The following is a 24,645-nucleotide window of genomic DNA, read 5'->3' as shown; positions in this document are numbered from 1 at the left end:
TTGACTTGATGTATACTGGCACCACATTGTAGAGAGCTGATGTGACCAGTGAAAAAGAGTTGAATATCATCGTGTTGACACTGCTATACCATTAATTGCCAAGAGGTCTGATACATATCATTCTTCTTCTAGCAGATTCATCAAAATCAATATTAATACAATTTGGGTATAAGATTGTTCTGGATCTTCCAGATTAAGATAATGGCGTATCGTTCACAGCACCTTTGTAAGAAATAGAGGTTGAGAGCCTTAAGTCTTAAGAATGATTGTAACGTCTTTATACTGAAGTGGTAATTCAATTTGACTTTGATTATCAAACCATTTAATCTTAATGCCACAGGATACAAAGACATATGATACAACTGTGTGCTTCCAGTTTGGTTGTATGTTTGGGGAAAGCCTACACATGGGTATGTTGGTCAGGTGTTCACATACTTTTGGTCATATAGTGTATGTAAGAATACTTGAAATGCTATGTAAGATACTGTAGATAAGAATAATACTTGAATCATATTCTTTTGACACAATGGCCATGGCATGTTTACTGTCCATCCTGTCTTGAGATCACGCCGAGTTAGGAAGCTGAAAAAGTGGTTAAATTTTGAAGCGCTCAGAATATTTCTTCATTTGTTTCTGAAAATCCTCTGTCCAAAATACCACAGACATTCATTGTGATGAGGCTTTAGCAAAACCTGAAGGTGAGACAGTCACTGTCTCACTGTGTACAAATGTGAAAGCTGCTCTATTAAAAAAAAAAAAAAAAAAAAGGATTAACACTGACCGCATGTAGTCCATTCCTTTGCATACAATATGATTGACCCAAAACATTTGCCTCAAATAAATAACTATTCCCTTTGATTTTAATGGCCATGAATGAGAGGCAGAGCAACTTTATAGCATATATGCAAGTGGATATCATACAGATCTCCTCATGGTGAAATTCTAAATATAAGGGTGTGTTGTAAAGAATCACGGTAAGTCAAACTGTTGACAGAAACTAAACTTCAAAAGTATCACTAACTTTTTAGATCAATGTTTTCAGCTCTCAATAAACATGAGAGCAAACTGTGCAGCTCTTGACTAATTGATTGAGTGTGGATCGGTGATAAACAGTTTGAGGTAACTGAACATGCGTTTAATGTGCCGCCCCAGATCACTGACAACACAAAATATCAATTTGAATTACATTAATCTATTTTTCTCATTCTGCCACTTGAAATTCCATTGCGTAGCTACATTAAGACAGTTTATTCCAGTGAACAGGCTAATTAAGGAGATATAGTCCTACTGCAGCAGCACGGTGCTCTGGATGAGATTAAAATCCAAACCTTATATAAGATCTAACAGCCAGTTGGAGTAAGAGTGAAAAGCTTATTGAATTCACAGACTTTATATGATCCTCTGCAGTGTTGATGAATGTTTATGATTATCGGATGGTCAATATAGCTTTGCATGTTTGCATGGAAATCAATGTTTCATCCCCATTCACCTCCTCAGGAGCCCACACTTTATTTACATTACTGCCAAACTGGATAAAAAATACAAGCTGTTTTCAAGCCAGATTGAAAATATTAGGTTTTTTTTTCTGTATGGGACAAAACATATTTGTGAAGTTATCAAGTTATGTGGGCGGAGCATGCGGGAACCACTGTGAAATGTGTAGCCAGAATGTCAAGGACGTAGGAGCTCATCTGGCCTGCCATCCAAACAACCATGACGACCAAAACCTCAAACAGAACTGAAATGTGACAATGTGAGAGAAGACCAACCTCCGTGACAAATTGTTTACAACAGGAAAATCAACAAAGGACTAAATTTTGTTCCCCAAGGAAAGATTTACCCAAAACCTCGATCAGAATTGAATTTGCATCATAAATGAGAGAGGAGATACAATTCTAGTTAGAAGAAAATTTGTGAAGTTGAGCTAATTACTAATTTGTTAACAAAAAATTGACAATACAATGACCAAGTGTTGTGCAGAAGGTCTAGTTCTTTCAAATAAAACAATCAGAACTGAAATCCATTGAGAACTGAAGGAGGAGACACGATTTAACAGAAAATAAAGTTGTAAACAAAGTGTTTACAGCAGGAAAATCAATAAAAATTACCAAGTTTTGTTCCCCGAGGGAAGATCTACCCAAAACATTGATTAGAACTGAAATCGGGTGAAAAATGAGACAGGAGATACAATTTTAATGAGAAATCCCAAAATTCGTGAAGTTGACGTAATTAGCAGTTCATTCGCAAAAAAAAGACAATACAATGACCAAGTGTTGTGCAGAAGGTTTAGTTCTTTCAAATGAAACAATCAGACCTGAAATCCATTGAGAATTAAGGAAGGAGATATGATTTAACTGAAAATAAACAAAGTTGTAAACAAATTGTTTGTAGCAGGAAAATCAACAAACAAACAAGTTTTGTTCCACGAGGAAAGATCTACGCAAAACATCGATTAGAACTGAAATCGGATGAGAAATGAGAGAGGAGATATAATTCTAGTGAGAGGCCTGAAAAATTTGTTATTTTGGCATAATTACGAACTTGTTAGCAAAAAATTGGACACAACAATGATGAAGTTTTGTGTGGAGTGATGAGTTCTTTCAAATAAAACAATCAGAATGGAAATCCGTGGAGAATTGACAAAGGAGATACGATTTAACTGAATTGTGGACGACAGATGGATGACAAATAGGTGACGGACACCACACCATGGCAACAGCTCATCGGCCGTATGGCCAGATGAGCTAATTATGGGAATGAAGTCTGCAGAGCCTGTGATTTTAAGGGATTTAATGTAATAAGGTGCCAGTCTGATAACATAAGTGATTTACTATATGGTGCCAACTACACGCAGCACAATTTTTGCCTAGATTTTCTTATCATAAACATTATTTTTGAATCTGTAACAACTTCAGATCTCAATAGACCCTGAAGGCTATTGGTGCTTTACTAAGAGCACAAATGCTAATTTGATGCAACGTCTCTAACCATACATTTTAAAATTCTCATTCTTGTTGAGATGAGTGCCAGTTGAGCCAGATAAGGGCAAAAGTGTACACAGGGATTGGGAACTGATGACATAAGCTTTGCAAACTGCCTAACCTTTTATGCAGTGGTAGATTAAACATACAGTGCATGGTCCACAGGGAGACTCCATGAGGACGAATATCCAATTGGACTTCGGGGATGGGACGGCAGTGTCCTATTCAAACCTCAGCTGGACGGAGGAGGGTATCAAACATGTGTACCATAGCACAGGAATCTTCCGGGTTACTGCCATTGCCGAGAACAGCTTGGGATCTGACTCCAGTGCCCTGTACCTGCATGTGACTTGTAAGTGTTATACACATGACGGCACACTCACAAACAGTACTATGAATGGGTGATATGATGATATGAGTATTGGTAACTTAAGTCACAAAATGCACTTCTTTTCACATATTTCAGCATGTTACAGGTCAAGTGGTTTGGAGCATTTATATAGAATCCAGTAATAATCTCTAGAAGTTATTAATGAACAATTATTCACGAAATATGAAGTGAATATCAGTGAATATGAGATGAAGTTGAGGTTATTATTCACCAATATTCATTGAGCCTGCGGTGGATAATTGTTTTAGTATAAATACACAGGTGATTATTTATTTATTTTTAATTGTATTAAAAATAATTTATTTCAAACTTCAAAAGTGGCATGCAAATGTAATAACGATGCATGCAGATTTGTGTCACTTACCTATGCTGAGTCACATAAAATACTTTGTTTTGAAATTGATAATATAAATCACAATTCTGGGTGGCACGGTGGTGTAGTGGTTAGCGCTGTCGCCTCACAGCAAGAAGGTCCGGGTTCGAGCCCTGTGGCTGGCGAGGGCCTTTCTGTGCGAAGTTTGCATGTTCTCCCCGTGTCCGCGTGGGTTTCCTCCGGGTGCTCCGGTTTCCCCCACAGTCCAAAGACATGCAGGTTAGGTTAATTGGTGACTCTAAATTGATCGTAGGTGTGAATGTGAGTGTGAATGGTTGTCTGTGTCTATGTGTCAGCCCTGTGATGACCTGGCGACTTGTCCAGGGTGTACCCCGCCTCTTGCCCGTAGTCAGCTGGGATAGGCTCCAGCTTGCCTGCGACCCTGTAGAACAGGATAAAGCGGCTAGAGATGAATGAGAAATCACAATTCCACCTTACCTTTGAATAGTTTTAGACCAAACTTCGTAGCATTTCTAGTGCTTTGAGGAACAGCATTTTCTTTCATAATTTATAATTCTTCCTCACTTACGATGACAAAGTGATTGGCCGCCATTTTGCTTAGTCGCTCGAAGTGATTATTGAGTAATAGTCCGAGTTTCTCCACCAATCAGCGTGTGCGATTTTCTATAAACACCTCCATATTTATACTAAAAAAACGTGATACCACAGCACTGTTGAATTCTCTGTACTGATTGGTCACAAGGTGTTGATTAATTTACAAAAATAGCACAGCTCTAACAATTGCTCTAGCTGCAAGGTTTATATTAATACTCTTTTTCTAACATGTTAGTATTTCTTTGGTATGTAATTGTTGATATTGTGAAGGTTTTTGTTTAGCTAGCATTTTCCACCATCAATACTTTAACAACAAGTGTTGCCAGGCAAAATAAACCTCGCCCGGCAGCACTTATTTTATACATATATGTTGATAATGGTAATATTTCTCAATCATCAGCTGTCAGGTTATAGCCCTCTGAAAATCTGTGACCCTGAGTTTGACCTTTCAAAGTCATTCAAGGTCAAAGATCATGGTGCCAAATGAAATCCCATATGGCACTTCCTACAAGTTGATATTGGTAAATGTCTTTCTACCGTCAACCGTTTTCAAGTTACATCCCTCTGAAAATCCGTGACCTTGAGTTTGACCTTTCAAGGTCACTCAAGGTCAAAGATCATTGTGCCAAATGAAAGACCATATGGGAGTTCCTATATGCTCATAATAGCAAACATCTGTCTATCGGCAACCATTTTTGAGTTATCATGGAAAATATATTATTTTGACCGGAAGGTTGACCTTTCCGGTGACTTTGACCTTCACCTTGACCCGATTACCCCCAAAATTTAATCAGGTAATCTACAGACCATTGCCCACCTATGCTGAAAATTAGAAGTCAATTGTGCAACCGTCTAGACGCTGGATTGTTAACAGACAGACAAACAATAAAGAAACAAACAAACAAACCGCACTGATTACAATACCTCGCCCCGCTTACTCCGTCGTGGGTGAGGTAATAATTGGCAAACAGTTGTGTTATAAGAGAAATAAAACACCTTGGGATGTGTCATTTTTTGGAAAATTTGCACCACTTTTAGAAGCCTCTGCTCTTTTGGGATCCTGCTTCCTTAATTTGCTCTATCTAAGCAAATTTAACAAAGAAGTGTTTGGGACAATTTGCCTACTTAGTCATTATACACACTCTGTCACAGCACTCCATTATTGATTGGAAGAAATGATTGATATTTTTTAATTTCAGCAATGTGAACTTTTTTTTTTTTTTTTTGTGAGTGGAGGCAGATGGCAGAGACAAAGTGCCAGACTGTGTTTACTCAAAATATCTGAAAAGAGCTGGAAGATGTTCCCAGAAATGAGTCAGACATACAAATGCACAGAAATGTATGGCTAGCATTGTAGAAAGTTTATGATAGTCTCTATTATGCTCACAATCGCTCACTGTTGTTGTGTTTTCACTATTATTTTAGCCTTTTTTTTAGATTGACAAGTGATACTTGCAGAAATATTTCTCCTTATGAGAGCCAACAAAATGTCTGCACATTGTCAGTAGTTTTTAACAAGATAGATCTGCACAAACAAAGTTTGTTATAATTAGAATGACTGTTTCCGAGCTAATTAAGCACAAGTTCTTGTAAATTGGATTCTCACTTAGTTGCTTATCTGTTTATGACTATCATACGCACTACTTTAGTTTTTGGACCAGCATTTTTTTAAGCAGGATGTTAAGTTGACTAACGTTGTTTTCTGAAATGTGAAAACTCGTATTCGAGGCATCATTAGCTCTATTTGTTAGATCTAACTAAAACTGATTAATCCTTGCAGATTAAGACAAATTAAAAGGCATTTCAAATAAGATAGGTCTCGTCAAAGTAATTTACTCGTGCTAGAGAGTGTATTCATCTGACTGTGGAGTCTAAACCTTAACCTCCTAAGACCCAAGCTGTTTTTTTACATGCATTTTTTATTTCTTTTTGCTATTTGGGCTTATTAGAACCTGATTAGAATAAAAACTAAGCATCATCTTTGATAAGATGTACTTATTGAGAAAAAGTATGTCCACATATGTGGATTCTTGTTCTGAATTTCTAAAAAGTGCTGTCCACGTATGTGACCGCTAGGCCCTAGGAGGTTAAAGTTGTTTTCATAGTTCAGGTTCAATAGCAGAGACTCAAAGAAGTATTCATTTAAAAAAAAATCTATTCCATTTTATTGGTATAGCATTTTTAATTACAGACATAGTCCCCCCCCCCCCAAAAAAAAAAAAAAAAAGGTTTACAAAGCTGAAATCCAGATTTAGATTGAGAAACCCTGATGAGCAAACTAAAATCCCCTCGAACCCCCAGAACTTTTGCTGGGGGGATGTTAAAAAGAAAATAAATAAATAACACACCTGACTAAACAAAGAGTAAAACCCATGTGACTTTAAGACTGTGTCTGAGTCTTGAACACTAATTGGAAGACTGTTCCACAGCTGGAGAGCTTTACAGGAAAACGCTGTGCACTCTGCTGGAGTTTTCATTATTCTAGGTACTAATAAAGAGCCTGGACCCTTGATCAAAGTAGACATGGCAGACCATAACAGACTGAAAATTCACTCAGTTACTGTGGAGCAAGGCCATTCAGTGCTTTACAGGTCATAAGTAGTCTTTTATAATCAAAGAAAAAAATAATAATATTGGGAGCCAGTATAGTGCAAATAAGATGGGGGCAATGTGATCAAACATTGTGGTACGAGCTGCTGCATTCTGGATTAACCGGAGTTTATTTATAGATCTACTGGAACATCCAGACAGCAAGACATAACAATAAGCCAACCTAGAGCTAACAAAGTGTATAATAATAATAATAATAATAAGACTGTCAATGACGGCGTAGCTCACTCTGGCCCCGTCTAGTCCAGAAGGAACAATCTAAAGTGGGCCACCTTGCACAATAAATGTTGCAAGCTATAGGACACTATATACAAGATATATATATATATATATATATATATATATATATATATAAGCTCTATACACCCTAGGAATACCTACCTGTTTGTCAGAAAGAATCCAAAACGGCGAGGAATTGACCGAGAAGAAGCGATTTTTGTTGAACTGCTAATTAAGGCTTAATTAGTCCACAACGTCATGAATAATTGTAATTAATCAAATCTGGGTAGAGGTTATATGCACCCTAGGTACCTCTACCTTCTTGCCAGAAAGAATCAAAATCGGTGAAGAATTGAGGGAAAAGAAGCAATTTGTGTGGAAACTGCTCATTAGGGCTTAATTACTCCATATCTTCATTATGAATTGCAATTATGTAAATTTGGGTAGAAGCTATATGCACCCCAGGCAGACCTACCTTCCTGCAAAAAAGAATAAAACTCAGTGAAGAACTGAGAAAGAAGACATGATTTTCATGAAATGTGGACGACGCTTGACGGATGACGGACGATGGAGAGATGATGGACAGCACATGGTGGCATAAGCTCATTATCTGTCAGCCGGATGAGATAATAATAATAATAATAATAATAATAATAATAATAATAATGTAAAATGTGAGCATGTAACAATATTATGAAACATATTTCATAGCTTAGTAACATTTCTAAGATAGTATCAGCATGAGCTCTGAAATGAGAGGACTGGATTAATGAGAAACGACTGGAGTCAGTAATTATACCAAGGTCTTTCATGCTGCACATGATATAATAGTCCATTGTCTATTCATAGTCTCAACGTACTGTAATCAGAAACCTTTTTGTCCAGTCCCATATTCTGTTTGCTTGAAATATATATATATATATATATATATATATATATTTTTTTTTTTTTGCTTTGACCCAAGCATATGAAAAGCTGTGTTAGACTTTGGACTCTAGCAATTATAATATGAACTACAAAAAAAAGGAAAGCTGTTCACTTCCTAACCCCAAAGCCCCACCTCTCAGAATCTATGCTGAACTGTGATGTTCAACCACCTTCTTCCACTCTGTAGCCTAGCCGGTAAGCTGAAACCACACTCACAACTCGTCGTACATGCTGCTATGGGTGGTCTATGGTAAAAAAGTTTGGCAAAACCATGCTTGAGACTTGCGCGACACTTGCATGTGTTCAGCGCTGTAGAAGGTTGCAGACTGGCTGTGGAGACTTTTGGTCCTGCACATGCAAATTCTACGGGTCTTGCGAAAAATCAAAAATGCATACACTACGTATGGGACCCGTATTCCTTTTGTACGCCTGAACCAAGTCAGCAGCGCGGCTAGTAGGGGCTTTTTGCGATGACCGCAAGATGCACGAGTGACGCACGGTTATTGTATGAGTGACGTGCCTCAGATGTACTACACAAGTATTCCACGCTTGCTATTTCTGCGGCCCCCAAGACAGAAGTACATCTCACTTTCTACCTCTATGTGTGGCGTGCACATGCAGTGCATGCGACCCGCATGCGACATGAGGGGCAAGATTCTGGGTATATATATTGGGGGAGGAACCAAGGAACCGATTATGTAGTGTGTATGTAGCGTGTAGCATTATAGAAAGGAAGAAGATGGCTGTTGCCATACCGCCGCAATGACTGAGGGAGTTGGACCTTTATAGGCAGATGATAGAAGCTGAGGAGCAGCACGAAGTGATATTGACTTTGATAATACAGGAACACCGATGTCAGAACAAAAGGCGGCAGAGGCGGTGACCTCTGTCCCATCTTTTCCCAATCACTTCCTCTCTCTTATCTTCTGCCAAATGCAACCTGTACTTGACAAGTACTTTGCCCGTACTCCTCCCCCAAGCTTTCCCCTGGGTTCACCGCAACCCTGCGGCACGGCTGTGAGCTACCAAACCCTGCGACCTGTGCATGTCCAAAACACTTACAGTGGGTTGTGAGTGTGGCATAACTTTAAATTATGTCATTCTACTTGACCAGTTATCAGTTATGGTAATGATAGCTAATACATATGACATACTGACATTTCAGATAAGAGCCTCACGTTTTTCTATAAACTGGTTCAGAAAGGCAAGGAAGAGTAATTTTGGATAGTTATTACTTATTTTACTCATCTGGATCATATTTTGTTATGTGGATAATTAGATTACAAGCGGCATGTACAACTTGTTCCAGTCTGCTTCACCGGTTATCCAGGTAGAAATGCAGATAGCAATAGAAAGCACATGATTTTTTTTCACCTGAAAATTTTACAGAGCGTCTGACTGAGACTTGTGGCGGAGGTTTTCATTATATTGCAGGTGAGTGATCAGATACGAAGCTTTTGAGATAAAGAAAGACCACATTCATTTAAAAAAAAAACTTGAGTCACTGGTGCAATTACAATTTTCTTTCTTTCTTTCTTTCTTTCTTTCTTTCTTTCTTTCTTTCTTTCTTTCTTTCTTTCTTTCTTTCTTTCGTAATTGCTTTATCAGGGTCTTGGTGCTTTAAGCTACTACTTTGTTTATATTTTGGGAATAGAACCAACTAAATGCAGATAGTGGCACTGCATTACACCTTTACTATAAAACACAAAAGCTGCTATGCCAGATAATTTACTAATTTGTTGTTACGGTCGTTGATCCAAAATGTTTACCAGTTTTATATATACACTGTATTGCCAAAAGTATTTGCTCACCTGCCTTGACTCACATATGAGTTTAAGTGACATCCCATTCCTAATCCATAGGGTTCAATATAACGTCGGTCCACCCTTTGCAGCTAGAACAGCTTCAACTCTTCTGGGAAGGCTGTCCATAAGGTTTAGGAGTGTGTTTATGGGAATTTTTGACCATTCTTCCAGAAGCGCATTTGTGAGGTCACACACATGTTGGACGAGAAGGCCTGGCTCTCAGTCTCCGCTCTAATTCATCCCAAAGGTGTTCTATCGGGTTGAGGTCAGGACTCTGTGCAGGCCAGTCAAGTTCATCCACACCAGACTCAGTCATCCATGTCTCTATGGACCTTGCTTTGTGCACTGGTGCACAGTCATGTTGGAAGAGGAAGGGGCCAGCTCCAAACTGTAAAAACAGTCTGCATGCCTAGGTGCTTGATTTTATACACCTGTGGCCATGGAAGTGATTGGAACACCTGATTCCGATAATTTGGATGGGTGAGCAAATACTTTTCGCAATATAGTGTATATGTATGTGGTGGTGTAGCGGTTAGCGCTGTCGCCTCACAGCAAGAAGGTCCGGGTTCGAGCCCTGTGGCCGGCGAGGGCCTTTCTGTGTGGAGTTTGCATGTTCTCCCACGTCCGCGTGGGTTTCCTCCGGGTGCTCCGGTTTCTCCCACAGTCCAAAGACATGCAGGTTAGGTTAACTGGTGACTCTAAATCGACCGTAGGTGTGAATGTGAGTGTGAATGGTTGTCTGTGTCTATGTGTCAGCCCTGTGATGACCTGGCGACTTGTCCAGGGTGTACCCCGCATTTCGCCCGTAGTCAGCTGGGATAGGCTCCAGCTTGCCTGCGACCCTGTAGAACAGGATAAAGCGGCTAGAGATAATGAGATGAGATGAGATGAGATATATATATATATATATATATATATATATATATGTGTGTGTGTGTGTGTGTGTGTGTATATATATATATATATATATATATATATATATATATATTGGTTGACGCAAGAATGGTTTGGATTGCCTTCAAAGAAAGTGAGTTTGAAAATTCAATGGTTGACTTCAAATTTGCATGTCAAGCTAGAGTCCACAGTGTTTGCATTTCCGAGTAGTTAAGATTGGGTGGGAGTTACAGCTTTTCCTCAATCGATTTGACACATTTCTCACAACAGAAACGCCGATCTCACTATTGTTCATCAAATTCTCACAGCAGCAGTGCATGTGGTCACAGCACATTCACATTTCTCTTTGTTTGTTTTTTTCACAAACTACAAAAGTCGAGGTATTATATTGCAAAATTCTCAATACATTCTTCATACAGGGAGCTTTTGCATAATCCATTCACACAGGATTAAGCTAGTGTAAAGAAGCACAAAGCAAATGTTTGTAGTTGTGTTTCTTCCTTTTCAAACAATTGAAAGCACATGCTGTCAATCTCAGCTCACAGGTACATATCCCCAGACTAATTACTCCCACACATGTATACACCCCTTTGTGATTTAATGCAATAGCTTACAATAGCTCTTTCTACATACAATGAGTATCATCTGAGTTTTCTGTGGTTCTGTGTGTAGAGGTGTGATGATTAATCAATCCCCGATCTATCGATCCATTTCAATCCGTGATTCAAGAATCAATTAAAATTTAATGAATCACAATTCACTAACAATGCCTAATTTCATCCTGATAACCCTAGATGCATGACACATTTCAACAAATATCATAACTTTGATATTAAAAATTCAATTTGGTATCCGGAGCTGTACGTAGGCGCAGCCATGTTTGTGGTTGCCAGAGGTGGACAAAGTACCCAACTTCATTACTTAAGTCAAAGTACAGATCCCACTGATCAAATGTTACTCCGATACAAGTGAAAGTTCATCTCATCTCATTATCTCTAGCCGCTTTATCCTTCTACAGGGTCGCAGGCAAGCTGGAGCCTATCCCAGCTGACTATGGGCGAAAGGCAGGGTACACCCTGGACAAGTCGCCAGGTCATCACAGGGCTGACATATAGACACAGACAACCATTCACACTCACATTCACACCTACGGTCAATTTAGAGTCACCAGTTAACCTAACCTGCATGTCTTTGGACTGTGGGGGAAACCGGAGCACCCGGAGGAAACCCACGCGGACACGGGGAGAACATGCAAACTCCGCACAGAAAGGCCCTCGCCGGCCCCGGGGCTCGAACCCAGGACCTTCTTGCTGTGAGGCGACAGCGCTAACCACTACACCACCGTGCCGCCCAAGTGAAAGTTGTACAGTCAAATGTTTACTTAAGTTAAAGTACTGAAGTACATACTTGCTTTTAAAAATACTTAAGTACTAAAAGTACATTTTCTGTCAATGCATTGTTGTATTATTGCCACAGCGCTTACAAAACCTAATGCCGTTACCAAGGACAGAAATGTGAATTCACAAAATGAATGCATGCTGTGCATCATGGTGGTTTAACGTTAAGCTAGCTAGTCAGTGAAGCTCCACCTGACATGCTAGCAAACCCTTTTCAAACTCAAAATCATATTGGGTAGCTAATGCTACTAGAAAAGAAAGATTTCTACATTCTGTTTATTTGGCAAGATCATGCTGAAACATATTTCTGAAAGGACTTCAGATAATTTAATGTTATTCATGTTAGCGTAACTCCATTTTTACATGCTAACTAACAGTGCCCAAGTTAACTAGCTATGTGCAAACGTTAGCCGTGGACAAGGCTAGGGCAACTTGGCGGGCAAATCCATGGAAAGTAATTTGACTAATCAGACTATATAGCTGCATTTGCAGCATTATCGCTAGCTCTAAAATCACAGACAACTTTGTTGCAAGCTTTCTCTTGGAATAAAACCTTTATATCCCTCAATATGCTCCCACAGGTTGGATGGCGAGTTTTTGTAGTCCCTGATGTGGTTTGTTTTCGACAAACAAAGCAAACATTTAAAACGAAACATATCTTTAATCCTTTCAGAAAACTGAAACATGGGTTCTAGGTATGGCCATGAGTGCATGCATTCCCCAGAAGAACCGCCTCCTTCCATTCTGCCATCAACTGATTGTGTTCAAATAAAGCTGCTGAGAAATAATTGAGCTTAATTTTATCCAGTCGACGGACATGACCCTAGTGATTACTGATAGGCTTTCAGTGTCACCTGCGGAAAAAAAAAATCACATTTTAGAAAAGAAAAAACATCCACTTTCAAAGCTGCTTCATAGTAACGAGTAACGAGGACCTTGACAGAAATGTAGTGGAGTAAAAAGTACGATATTTGTTTTTCAAATGTAGTAAAGTTAAAGTCATAAGTTTCCAAAAAAATACTCAAGTAAAGTACAGATACTCAAAAAGTGTACTTAAGTACAATACTCAAATAAATCTATTTTGTTACTGTCCACCTCTGGTGGTTGCTATAGATAGTTTTCACATGACGTCACAGAGTTGGGGATTCCCTAGTGGCGGCCATCTTGCGGGTCAAGCTTACCGTACGGGTGACTGAGCACACATTGTAACGCGTGAGTACAAAGTCTTCAAAAGAACCCAAGCAGGCTATTTAAAGCTAGCAATGATGCACACCTGTTGTATTCACGGCTGTCGTAATAGGTCAGATGATGATGTCAAGCGGAGCTTTTATGGAATTCCCACTGTACGGGAGCATGAAGGTGAGCAAACAAAGAAACTCAGCATACAAAGGAGAAATCTATGGCTTGCGAGAATCAACCGCAAGGATTATCAGCCTTCCAAACACAGCAAAGTCTGCTCTGATCATTTTATAAGTGGTAAGTTGTTTAAATAAACAATCAATTGTGTTTAAGTTTGTTTTTGGAAACCAAAACATCATGTGAACAATCTCTGGAGAATGCCTAACTGGAACCGCTGAGTGTACGTTTACATTGTAATGTACACTTAATATCTCTCGTTTGTCACGTTTCTATTTGAAACTTGTCACTTCACTCACGCAAGGGTCATTTTTGAAAAACATTTTAGGTCTATTCTGTATGATTTGATTTGTGTTTGGGATGCAAACAGCGCGCCTTTTGGCGGATGCTGCCTGAATCGCGCAGATCCGATTTTTTTTGGGGGGGGGGCCGTTGGAGTGTCTGATTATAATTTCAAAGTAAATTCTGTATTAAAATGACTAAATAAGCAAATCCGTTACAGTCCATGAAACAGGAAGTATAAGGATGAGAAAAAAAACAGTTTAAATCGGAAAGCTGCGCACATTTGCACAGCCCGAACGGTGTGCAGGACTGTGCAAATGTGCGCAGCTTTCCGATTTAAACTGTTTTTTTCTCATCCTTATACTTCCTGTTTCATGGACTGTAATGGATTTGCTTATTTAGTAATTTTAATACAGAATTTACTTTGAAATTATAATCAGACACTCCAACGCCCCCCTAAAAAAAAAAAATCGGATCTGCGCGATTCAGCCGTGAGAAAGGCGGCATCCGACAAAAGGCGCGCTGTGAATATATAAAGTTGTATATATCAGACAGCCTTTAAAGTTTGATGAAGTCAGTTTCAGGCTTTGGAGCAGGCTTTGGCAGTTTCAGGCTTTGGCAGCCCTGCATAGTCACTTGAAAATGCATCTTTGTCCACTTCGTAGGGGTCAATTCCCCCAATCAAGGCCAGTTTGGCTGCATACCATTGTCGTGAGATGTCGTCTAATGTATCTATATACTTCTGTTTGCTTGATTTTGCCGACATTGATCTTTATTTTAGAAAACTGACTATATAACTTCATAAATTCGTCCAAGATAACGTAGCCGGTAATGGCGATGGTCCGTTTTGTTTGCCCCACAAGATGGCGGCTGGAAGGCGTTCCCCGGAATGCCGTGACATCAGTGAAAACTATCTATAGCAATCTCGTGAGATCACATGTTGCTTTGTGAGCAACATGGCAGACGACTCGGAATTCCTGAAGCTACCAGCTTTTAAAAGCCCAGTTTGCCAGCATTTATTACAATCTCAGTGCCTTATGTACTCTCTGGACAATGAATGCTGTGTGTCAAGAGGTGGTATTCACTTTAACACAAGTGACTGTATTTTTGTGTTTTAAAAGATTGAGACAAAAGTCATGAAGTTTTCATTGCTTTTTTGTTTCTTAGTGTTTTGTGGTTTGAAAATTAAAATGTGCCAAAAATAACTGAACTGTGATACATTCATAGTTACATTCAAAGTCAATGGCGTGACTGGAGTCCGAATAAAGACTAAAAAGGCAACACGACTTGTTTGTTTTTTTATTGCTTGGTGTTTCTAGGCTGAGAATTAACAGAATATTGACAATGATTTGTGTCAGTTATAAAATAGACAACAAAAAAATGTGAATCGTGATTCAAATCGAATTGAATTGAATCGGAAGGTCAGAATCATAATTCGAATCGAATCGTGAAAAAACTGAATGAGAGTTATTACATCAACAAAACTGACTTCATATTAAAACTGTTAAAAATGTTGTAATCACATTGTCTGTTATCACCCAAATGAGGATGGGTTCCCTTTTGAGTCTGATTCCTCTCAAGATTTCTTACTCATGTCGTCTGAGGGAGTTTTTCCTTGCCACTATCACCACAGGCTTACTTACTAGGGATAAATTAGGGATAAAATTAGTTCATGTTTAAAGTCTTTTAAATTCTGCAAAGCTGCTTTGTGAAAATGTCTATTGTTAAAAGCGCTATAAAAATAAACTTGACTTGAATTGTCACATCTCTAGTTCTGTGATGATACATCATAGTCATAGTACTATAGATTTTATACCAATATAGATTGAGGGTGTTATTAGAGTGTCAGATGAATGACCATAGGTTGGCAGTAAATCCAGAGTAAAGAAAAATATACAAAAACTCATAGATTGCTGTCAGGTGGAACTGGCAACCTTCACTGTAAAAAAATGATTTGTTGTTTTAACTTAAAAAAAGGTAGTGCCCAGGCTGCCTTAAAATTTTGAGTTCATTGAAATTCATATCGTAAGTTAAATTGTTTGCCTCATTGTGTGAACTTACTATATTAATTTTAGTGAACTCAAAATTTTAAGGCAGCCCGGGCACTAACTTTTTCAAATTAAAACAACAAATCATTTTTTACAGCGTTGAGGCACACATAATCGTGTGTGTGTGTTCCAGGTCCTGTTGAGCATGTCCAGTTGCTGGCTCCGTTTGTGGTCATTAAGAACAAGGAGGTGAACTTGACTGCAGTGGTCTGGCCCTCTCACTCTCGAGCTCTCACCTACTTCTGGTGGCTGGGGAATAACACAGAGGTACAATCGGCTCCCTCCTAATTATAGCTTTTCTGCCTTACTTTCATGAACTTGAACTCAGAGACTGTACTCTGCTTTTTAAATAATGTGTCATTACAGTATATGGAATATACAAGTCTTGCACCACATACGGTATATTAGCCACTTGCAGTACAAAGGCAGCAGACTTTTTGGTTAAAATGGCCTTGACTCTGAAGCTGAAACATTCAACACTGGCTATATTAAAATAAATAAATTAATAATAATAATAATAATAATAATAATGAGCAGAAGAAGAATAAGAATGTACACAGAACAATATTAGCTTATTAGATCAAAGAGGTAGTAGTTATTAAGTAATAGTACCTAATCGTCATTTTACATGATGGACTTGACCTGTATTAAGTATATTTGATATTATTCTGTCCACATTCACTTGATATGAGCAATCCCGCGCTCTGATTGGCTACTCTACTACTAGGCTATCAGCTCATGTACCATGAGTAGAGAAAAACAAAATGGCGGAGCTTGTTGCTGAACCAACCGAGGACGAAATAAAAACTCTACTCAAAAACAAAACCCAAAAAATATGAAAAAAGCAAAAAAAAATATGGAATAAAAGTATTTGATAGTAAGAACATATCTTTTTTATTTTTCATGAATTATTAATATTATCACATTTTTTCACAAATTGCTAGTCATTTCACCCGTTTGTTTACATTCTTCATCTTTAAGCAATAAAGTCATTTCATGGGTTTGTTTACATTCTAAGCAGAAATGATTTTGTTGGACGTTTTGTATAAAGTTTTTATTTACTGAATTTGCAAAAAATAAAAATAAAATACTCCGTTTCTCAAAATTCAGTGAATGTGGATAGAATAAAACTGTTATTCCACTCAATCTCGTCGTGCATGGCTTATAGCCAACTCAGCACTACGCACCTCATCGGCTATCAACTCATGCACGACTTGATTTCGTGGAATGACTGTTAAATATTCATATTCCTATTTGTTTCAAACAAACAAGGGCAATGTGGTTTGACTAACATCGTAGCATAATTCAAATAGAATTATTTTGCACCTTTTTTTCATGTGGTACATAGTGTATAAATTACCAACCTTTCTAACAAACTGATAAGCAAATTTGTCATCCTTCTATATTTCTAGTATGCTAAATAAACAGAACAAATTATCTAGGATTATACATAGAAAATTTTTCTGACTCACTTATATTTTGTTTTATAAGCATGGTTCATTCTAACAATTATAACAATTTTCAGTAATCACTTTTTTTTTTAAATATGATGAAGTTATCTAGCAAATATTATCAATTATAATAGGATCTGTATGCATTTTTTTCAAGGTCTGTTCTAGGGAGGGCAAAAAATAGGGTTCAGAGTAGCTATGAAAATAATTTTTTGCTTATGAAGTAATTGTTTTTCTTGCCAGCCAATGATCACTCTTGAGGGCAGTATATCCTACGTGTTTCCTGTGGAGGGGACATACATGGTAACGGTGCAGGTCTCATCATCCAACTCTATTCTTCAAGACACCAAACAAATTGTTGTGCAAGGTGACTGATTTATTTTCTGGTAAATAGTTGTGAATTAAAAAAGCTCTTTTCTTAAAAAAGACTATTAACTCTGAAAATCCTATAACAGAGGATAAATGTTAATCTTTAATGTTGTTCAGTAATAAGAGCTTTAATTTGTTAGAGCAATGCAGCTGTAAAAAAAAAAGACAGACAGGATATGGGAGTGTAAAGCTAATCTCTATTCTCTCTCACGTTTTCTCTCTATGACAGAATTCTTTAAATCCCTGCTTTTATCTTTTTCTCCGAATCTGGATGAGGCCAACCCTGACATCCCGGAGTGGAGACACGATGTAGGCAGAATAATTAAAAAGGCTGTGCTCCAAGTAAGTGTGAACCTGTTTCACTCTGCTCACTTGTTCACTTGGCCATTCTCCATTTTTGGAGAATCTTGTACTTTTATTCTTTTATTCCTGCTTCTCCAGCATTCACGGTTTCGAAATTCCTCAAAAATAGCTGAAACAGCTTCTTTCTCTTTTTCGGGCATGCCTTAGTGTATCACCACAGGTAGGCAGATGAGTACCTCACTCTGGAGACAGGCAGATGATTACAAATGCGTCTTTTCCCGAAGATGAAAAGAGCTCTCGCGCTGAGCAAATCTTAACCAGCATCCATAGTCAATGCCACTGTCAGTCGCTACACCCCAATTATGCGTGAGCTCGATTTCCTCTGCTTTATGAAGAGCCCAAAATTTTGTGCATGAAGATAATGAGCTGAATGGAAAGCAGGAGTGGAGAAGAGCTGGACAAGAGATGCAAATGGAATTATATGCAATCAACCCAGTATTGAAGACACTAGTGCTCATGATTTCTGTATTTCTCTATATCTCAGCCTGTGCAAACATGCGGATACACACAGAAGCTGCAAATATCAAAAATGTGAAATCTGAATTGCAGGAACTGTATAACAGAATGAAGGGTGTGAGATCAAGTCAGGGCATGAGGCAGGAGGTGTAAATGTTACTCCCAGTGGCTTTGGATTTCTGATGTCTATGAACTAGGTCTTATTATACCACAGTGCTTTTGAATGCTCAAGCCTGATTGCTTAAAAGATGTTCATTAATTTCCTCTAACAGGAGCTCTGCTGGCCATTAATCAAAATCACAGGTTTATGTTTATGTGCTTGTTCTTATATGATTCTATAGTAACAACTCTCCACACAATCCAAGATAATAATAAGCTGTTAAAAAATGTTATCGTGAAAATTTCTGTAAGGAACATTTATTTTTAAAATGTATGGAAGGAGTCTCCAGTGTCAGTGTATTCTCTTGTGTTTTAAAGTATACATATTGAAGTATACATTTTTGAAGAGTGAGTTCATATTATAAGAGAATTCATACACAGTTGGAAGAATTGAATGACTCAAGATGTATAAAAGACATGAAGGTTAAGGTACGGTAAAGGCCAGTTTCAGTGCACACACAGAACAGGCAGCTAGCAGCCCATGAGGAAATATTCGCAGAATTTGACAAAAAGTGTATTGGATTAGAACTGATTACTGTACCTTTAAGTATGTTTTTTCCATCCATCCATTATCTGTAGCCGCTTATCCTGTGCAGGGTCGCGGGCAAGCTGGATCCTATCCCAGCTGACTATGGGTGAGAGGCGGGGTACACCCTGGACAAGTCGCCAGATCATCGCAGGGCTGACACATAGAGACACACAACCATTCACACTCACATTCACACCTACAGTCAATTTAGATTCACCAGTTAACCTAACCTGCATGTCTTTGGACTGTGGGGGAAACCGGAGCACCCGGAGGAAACCCACACAGACACGGGGAGAACATGCAAACTCCACACAGAAAGGCCCCTGTTGGCTGCTGGGCTCGAACCCAGGACCTTCTTGCTGTGCTCACCACTACACCACTGTGCTGCCCCTTTAAGTATGCATTTCAGTAAAATGTTCTGAGTCTTCAAGATAGAGGACTTTGCGCTTTCTGATTTCAAGAAACCAGGCTGCCTTTTTTCTTGTCTTATTTATTTGAAGAGTGAAAAATGTGGAATGGGATGATTGTTTCTTGCTGCTATAACCCTCACCTTAACCTTCATGTCTTTTATACATCTTGAGTCATTCAATTCTTCCAACTGTATATGAATTCTCTTATTATATGAACTTACTCTTCAAAAATTTATACTTCAAAATATGTATACTTTAAAACACAAGAGAATACACACTTCATTTCATACACATTCCACTTGAACCTCTGATACAGCTCCTAGAACATGATATATTTTTGTCTTAAGCGGTTATTTTTCTACATTCTGTTCAAAGGCTTCATCTGCTCTTTATAGACAAGCAGGGTTATTTTCTTGAGTTAAATACTTTAGATTTTTTTTTAATTGGCTTAGGCATGCATGTGCAAAGTGGTGGCACAGTGGTGCAGTGGTTAGCACTGTCGCCTCACAGCAAGAAGGAGCCTCACAGTTGAGTTTGCATGTTCTCACCATGTCTGCGTGAGTTTCCTCCAGGTGCTCCAGTTTCCCCACAGTTCAAAGACATGCAGATTAGGTAAAATACCCAGCCACTGGGGTTGCACAAGCCTGTGTATACTTAGTGCCGGTCCCAAGCCCAGATACATTAGGGAAGGTTGAGTCAGGAAGGGCATCCGGTGTAAGCTCTGGTAGGTGTCATAACAGGGAAGGGTTCATCTAGCCGGGGTGTTAACCCAACGTAGACTAGCCAGGTGGTGGGGCTGCCACCTTAATACCCAGCCATGGGGTGTCCTGGCCCACCATCATGGACTGGGTTACCCAGATTGGACTACGGTACTTTTCATCTGGCCTCTTCCCTTTGACCTGTCTGGTTTGGGTGGACCTACCAGGAGTGATAGCTCCCACCAGCATAGCTGTCAGGATCATCAAGACACACAAGGCCCTCCACCATGACAAGGTGGTAGTCCGTGGAGGGCAAAACCAAATCAAATCCAGTGTAAAATCAAATCAAATATGCAGAATATATCTGCTCTGGCGACTCCTAACGGAAGCAGCTGGAAGAAGAAGAAGAAGAAGAAGAAGACATGTGCAAAGTGGTTAATACAATTCATGGAAAACAGTCGAGACACAATACAAAATCAAGGTTGATAAGCAGCCAGTGGCCAGAAATTGTCAGTAACCTAACCAAACACTAAGGATAATCCAAAGAGTTAATCAACAAACTAAGGCTACATCCACACGACAACGGCAACGAGATTTTTTTTTTTAAATATCGCGTCCACATGGGCAATGGATCAGTAAAATATCAGGTTCATATGGCAATGCAACGCTTGCTGAAAATGATGCAATACACATGCCACACCTCTACGTGCGCTGTAAGATGGTCCCATCAGAGACACCAGAACAATAGAAGAAGTAGACGCATGCGCATAAACCCCTTCTTCTGTAGCATCAGCCACAAAGTTTTGATTATTAATCAGTAGCGTAAAACGAAAGACGTAGAAAGAGGAATGAATGGGGGTAGATGGAAGCCGGTACGCCAACATTCTGATATCCTCCAGAATTCTTTAATGGTCCGGAATAAATTGAATGCTACACATTGATGGATTACTTTGTTCTTCTACGCCCTTTTTGAGGAATGTATTGTCGGACTTAAACCAACATCTGAAGAGGTGAGATCGCTCCTTTTTTTTTTCCTATTTTTGCTGGCAGGATTGTTTTTGTTTTTGGAAAGCGCACGGGCGGTGCGTGGTTTAGTGTTTGGACTAAAGACTCTGCCCTAAGGGCTATTCTCTCACACTCACTCTCTCTCTCTCTCTCTCTCTCTCTCTCTCTCTCTCACTTTGCACCATTACACAATAAATATTCACAGTGAAAATATTTTGTAAGCGCGTTTCATGAACCAAGTTATAGGATTTGTTGACAACTCGCATCGAGTTCGTTACACTTCTACCCGGCGTGAAGCACTGACAGTCATGTGGTTGTGACGTCATCGTAAACAAATCCGTTCTACTCATCCAGATGACTTCGCAACGGGGCCGTTGCCAGATTTTTCCACTCTGGAACCCGTTCTCAAAAGATTTCGTTTTGGGGCACCCAAAACGGCAGTGCCGTGTGGACGCCAGGCCGAAACGATAAACAATTTTATCAGATTCACCTGAATCCGTTGCCATGTGGACAGGGCCTAAGTAAGGGTCTAGAACATGGTATGGCAATCAAAAGTAATCAAGGCTGTAAACTTGGGAATGGCAAGACTTCACAATGAATCAACTGCTCAAAGTCTCCAAGCAGGAAGTGTTCCAGAAGTGTCCTCTACTGGCAGGTAGTAGATATGTCCTGAATTTGTGTTACAATCTCATCATAGTCTCTGAGGCTCTGAGTCTGCCTCAAAGGTCAGAATGCTTTTTATTATAATGGGTTCATTTAAACATCTCAGCATATCAGCAAGATAACCAATAATCTACACCACTGAACTGTGGCTTAGAAGGAAAATTTGTGGCCTGGTGCCTGAGGGCTAAATTTCTGAACTTACGGTAGATCAGTGCACAGGATTTGATAAAACAAGAACTGAATGTAGAGCAGCTTCTGCTCTGTGAGAGAGATAGATGGATCAGCCAGCACCCAGACTGATGGCCTTTAACAGCAAGCTAAATTCAGATATTTTGCAGCACTAGCTTTCACTCCCTCTCCTTGCTAATGGGAAAAGTCTGTGTGTCACAGAGATGATTATGTCCTTTCATGGCCTCAGGGACTGATCTTCACTTGCCACCAAATGTAACATAATTACCTTGTGCCAAAGCAATATATTCCACCTCACATGGAGAGATACGCATACCATTCACATTGAAACGTTGAGTAAATGTACATCCAGAAGAGGAAGTAGGAAGCAGTAATCGTCCCCAGGTCATCTGATGCAGTACTCCTTCACTCTTCTTCTGGGTTAAATAGCCCTTACATAGCCTGGAGGTGTTTTCTGGTCACTGTTCTGTTGAAAAACAAATGATGGTCCCACTAAGGATAAAACAGATGGGATGGTATCTGGTTGCAAAATGCTATGGCTGTGATGCTGGTTAAATGTGTCTTCAGTTTTGAATAAATCACTAGCACAGCATCCCCAAACCATCATGCTGCCTATTCCAGTGTTGTAGTCGAGTCACTAAACCTCGAGTCTGAGTCCAGTTTCGAGTCCCCAGTGTTCAAGTCCGAGTCATTAAAGAAAATTTTGAGTCAAATCCAAGTCGAGTCCACTACTGATCCAAGTTGAGTCCGACACAAGCACCACTATCAACAGGGCAAATAACATGAGAGAGGGTTAACATAAGCTAGTTTATCAGTCAGCAAGCAAGCTCTGCTATCAACGGGGCAATGAACATAGCATGCCACTTACTTCTCTGGGTGTAGTCTTGCCAAATGACGATTGAAGTTCGAGGCTGTCCCCGTCATCTCCTCGATAGTTCTTCTACATATGGAACACGTAACAGTGCATTTTTTTCCCTGCACGAGAAGTCTGTATAAGCAAAGCAGACAATCTCTCCAGACATTTTAGTGCTATTAATGTTAGTTTGTTCCTGAACATGATGTATGAACAGGTGAATGTGCATACTCTTGGATGAAATTAGTATAAAAGTCAGTGTAAATATAGATATCTTATACCAAATTATTATGGCATGTTACAAAAATAAAGAAAAAAAATTGAGTCCTCATCTCCAATTTGCGAGAGCAAATGCAGTTAATGCACAAGTCCAAGTCCGAGTCATCAGTGTCCAAGTCAAGTCACGAGTCCTTAAAATTAGGGCACAAGCCGCACTCAAGTCCGATTCCTGGATTCGAGTACTACAAGCCTGGCCTATTCTGTGCTTTATGTTGGGAACCAGATGTGCAGATACCAGCCATTCCTCTTTTCCGCAGTTCACAAAGATACGGCAGTTGGAACCAAAAATCTCAAATTTGGACTCCGACCAAAGTACAAATTTCCACTAATCTAACGTCCATTCCTTGTATTTCTTGGCCCAAGCAATTCTCTTTTTATTATAGCTCTTATTGGCCTCCCTCAGTAGTTGTTTCTTTGCAGCAATTCGAGTGTGAAGGACTGATTCACACAGTCTCCTCCAAACAATCCATGTTGAGATGTGTCTGCTACTTCATGTAGGCATTAATCTGAGGTGCTGTTAATTGGCAATTGCTGAGGCTGCTAATACTAATGAACTTATCCTCTGCAGCAGAGGTAAGTCTTGGTCTTCATTTCCTGGGATAGTCCTCATGAGAGCCAGTTTCATCAGAGCGTTTGATGGTTTTTGCAACTGCACTTGAAGATGCATTCAAAGTTCTTGCAGTTTTCTGGACTGACTGACCTTCATGTCTTAAAGTAATGATGGATCTCGTTTCTCTTTACTTAGATGAGCGGTTCTTGACATAATCTAGATTACTACAGTTGTAGAATAGGGCTATTTACTGCATTTTTTTATGATTTACTATTTACTGTTTGATCTCAAACACAGTAAGAAGGCAAGAAATTGCACTAATTAACTTTTGATGAGGCACACCAGTTAACTGAAAAGCATTCCAGGTGACGACCTCATGAAGCTGGTTATGACAGTAGTGTGCAAAGCGTCATCAAGGTAAACACTGGCTATGTTGAAGAATCTAAAATCTGAAACACATTTTATTACTTGTTTGTATATCACATTATTCCATATGTTATTTCATAGACTTGATGTCTTCAGCATTGTTATACAATGCATAGAATAGTCATAATAAAGAAAAACCTATGAACAAGTAGGTGTGTCCAAACTTCTGACAAGATACTGTGTGTGTGTGTGTGTGTGTATACACACACACACACACACACCACCATGTCTAGATTTTAACCCCTGGCTTACCGGGACTTTTTACGGCATACTGGGACTTCTCGCAAGCTTACAGTACCCTTTCCTGTCCTCTCCATATCAGAGTGTCTCTTGGCGATTCATTATGACATTTAAGCTACATTTACCCAGGGAGCACTACACGACGCTCACTTCTCTTGACACTCGCG

At 39.2% G+C, this 24,645-nt stretch overlaps 1 protein-coding gene across 1 annotated transcript in view; it reads left to right on the top strand.

Moving 5' to 3' along the window:
• sorcs3a (sortilin related VPS10 domain containing receptor 3a) overlaps positions 1-24,645 on the top strand; it is a 602,075-nt gene that overhangs the window by 566,244 nt on the left and 11,186 nt on the right. The window contains exons 19-22 of the mRNA XM_060898283.1: positions 3,147-3,333; positions 15,972-16,105; positions 17,533-17,656; positions 17,888-18,000. Of these exons, the coding sequence (XP_060754266.1) occupies positions 3,147-3,333; positions 15,972-16,105; positions 17,533-17,656; positions 17,888-18,000 (558 nt within the window). The remainder of the gene's footprint in view (positions 1-3,146; positions 3,334-15,971; positions 16,106-17,532; positions 17,657-17,887; positions 18,001-24,645) is intronic.

Source organism: Neoarius graeffei, chromosome 18 (assembly GCF_027579695.1).
Source record: "Neoarius graeffei isolate fNeoGra1 chromosome 18, fNeoGra1.pri, whole genome shotgun sequence".
In the NCBI taxonomy this organism is placed as follows: Eukaryota; Metazoa; Chordata; class Actinopteri; order Siluriformes; family Ariidae; genus Neoarius; species Neoarius graeffei.
Note: the sequence above shows the minus strand (reverse complement) of the source record. Positions and strands in the feature narration are given on the sequence as shown.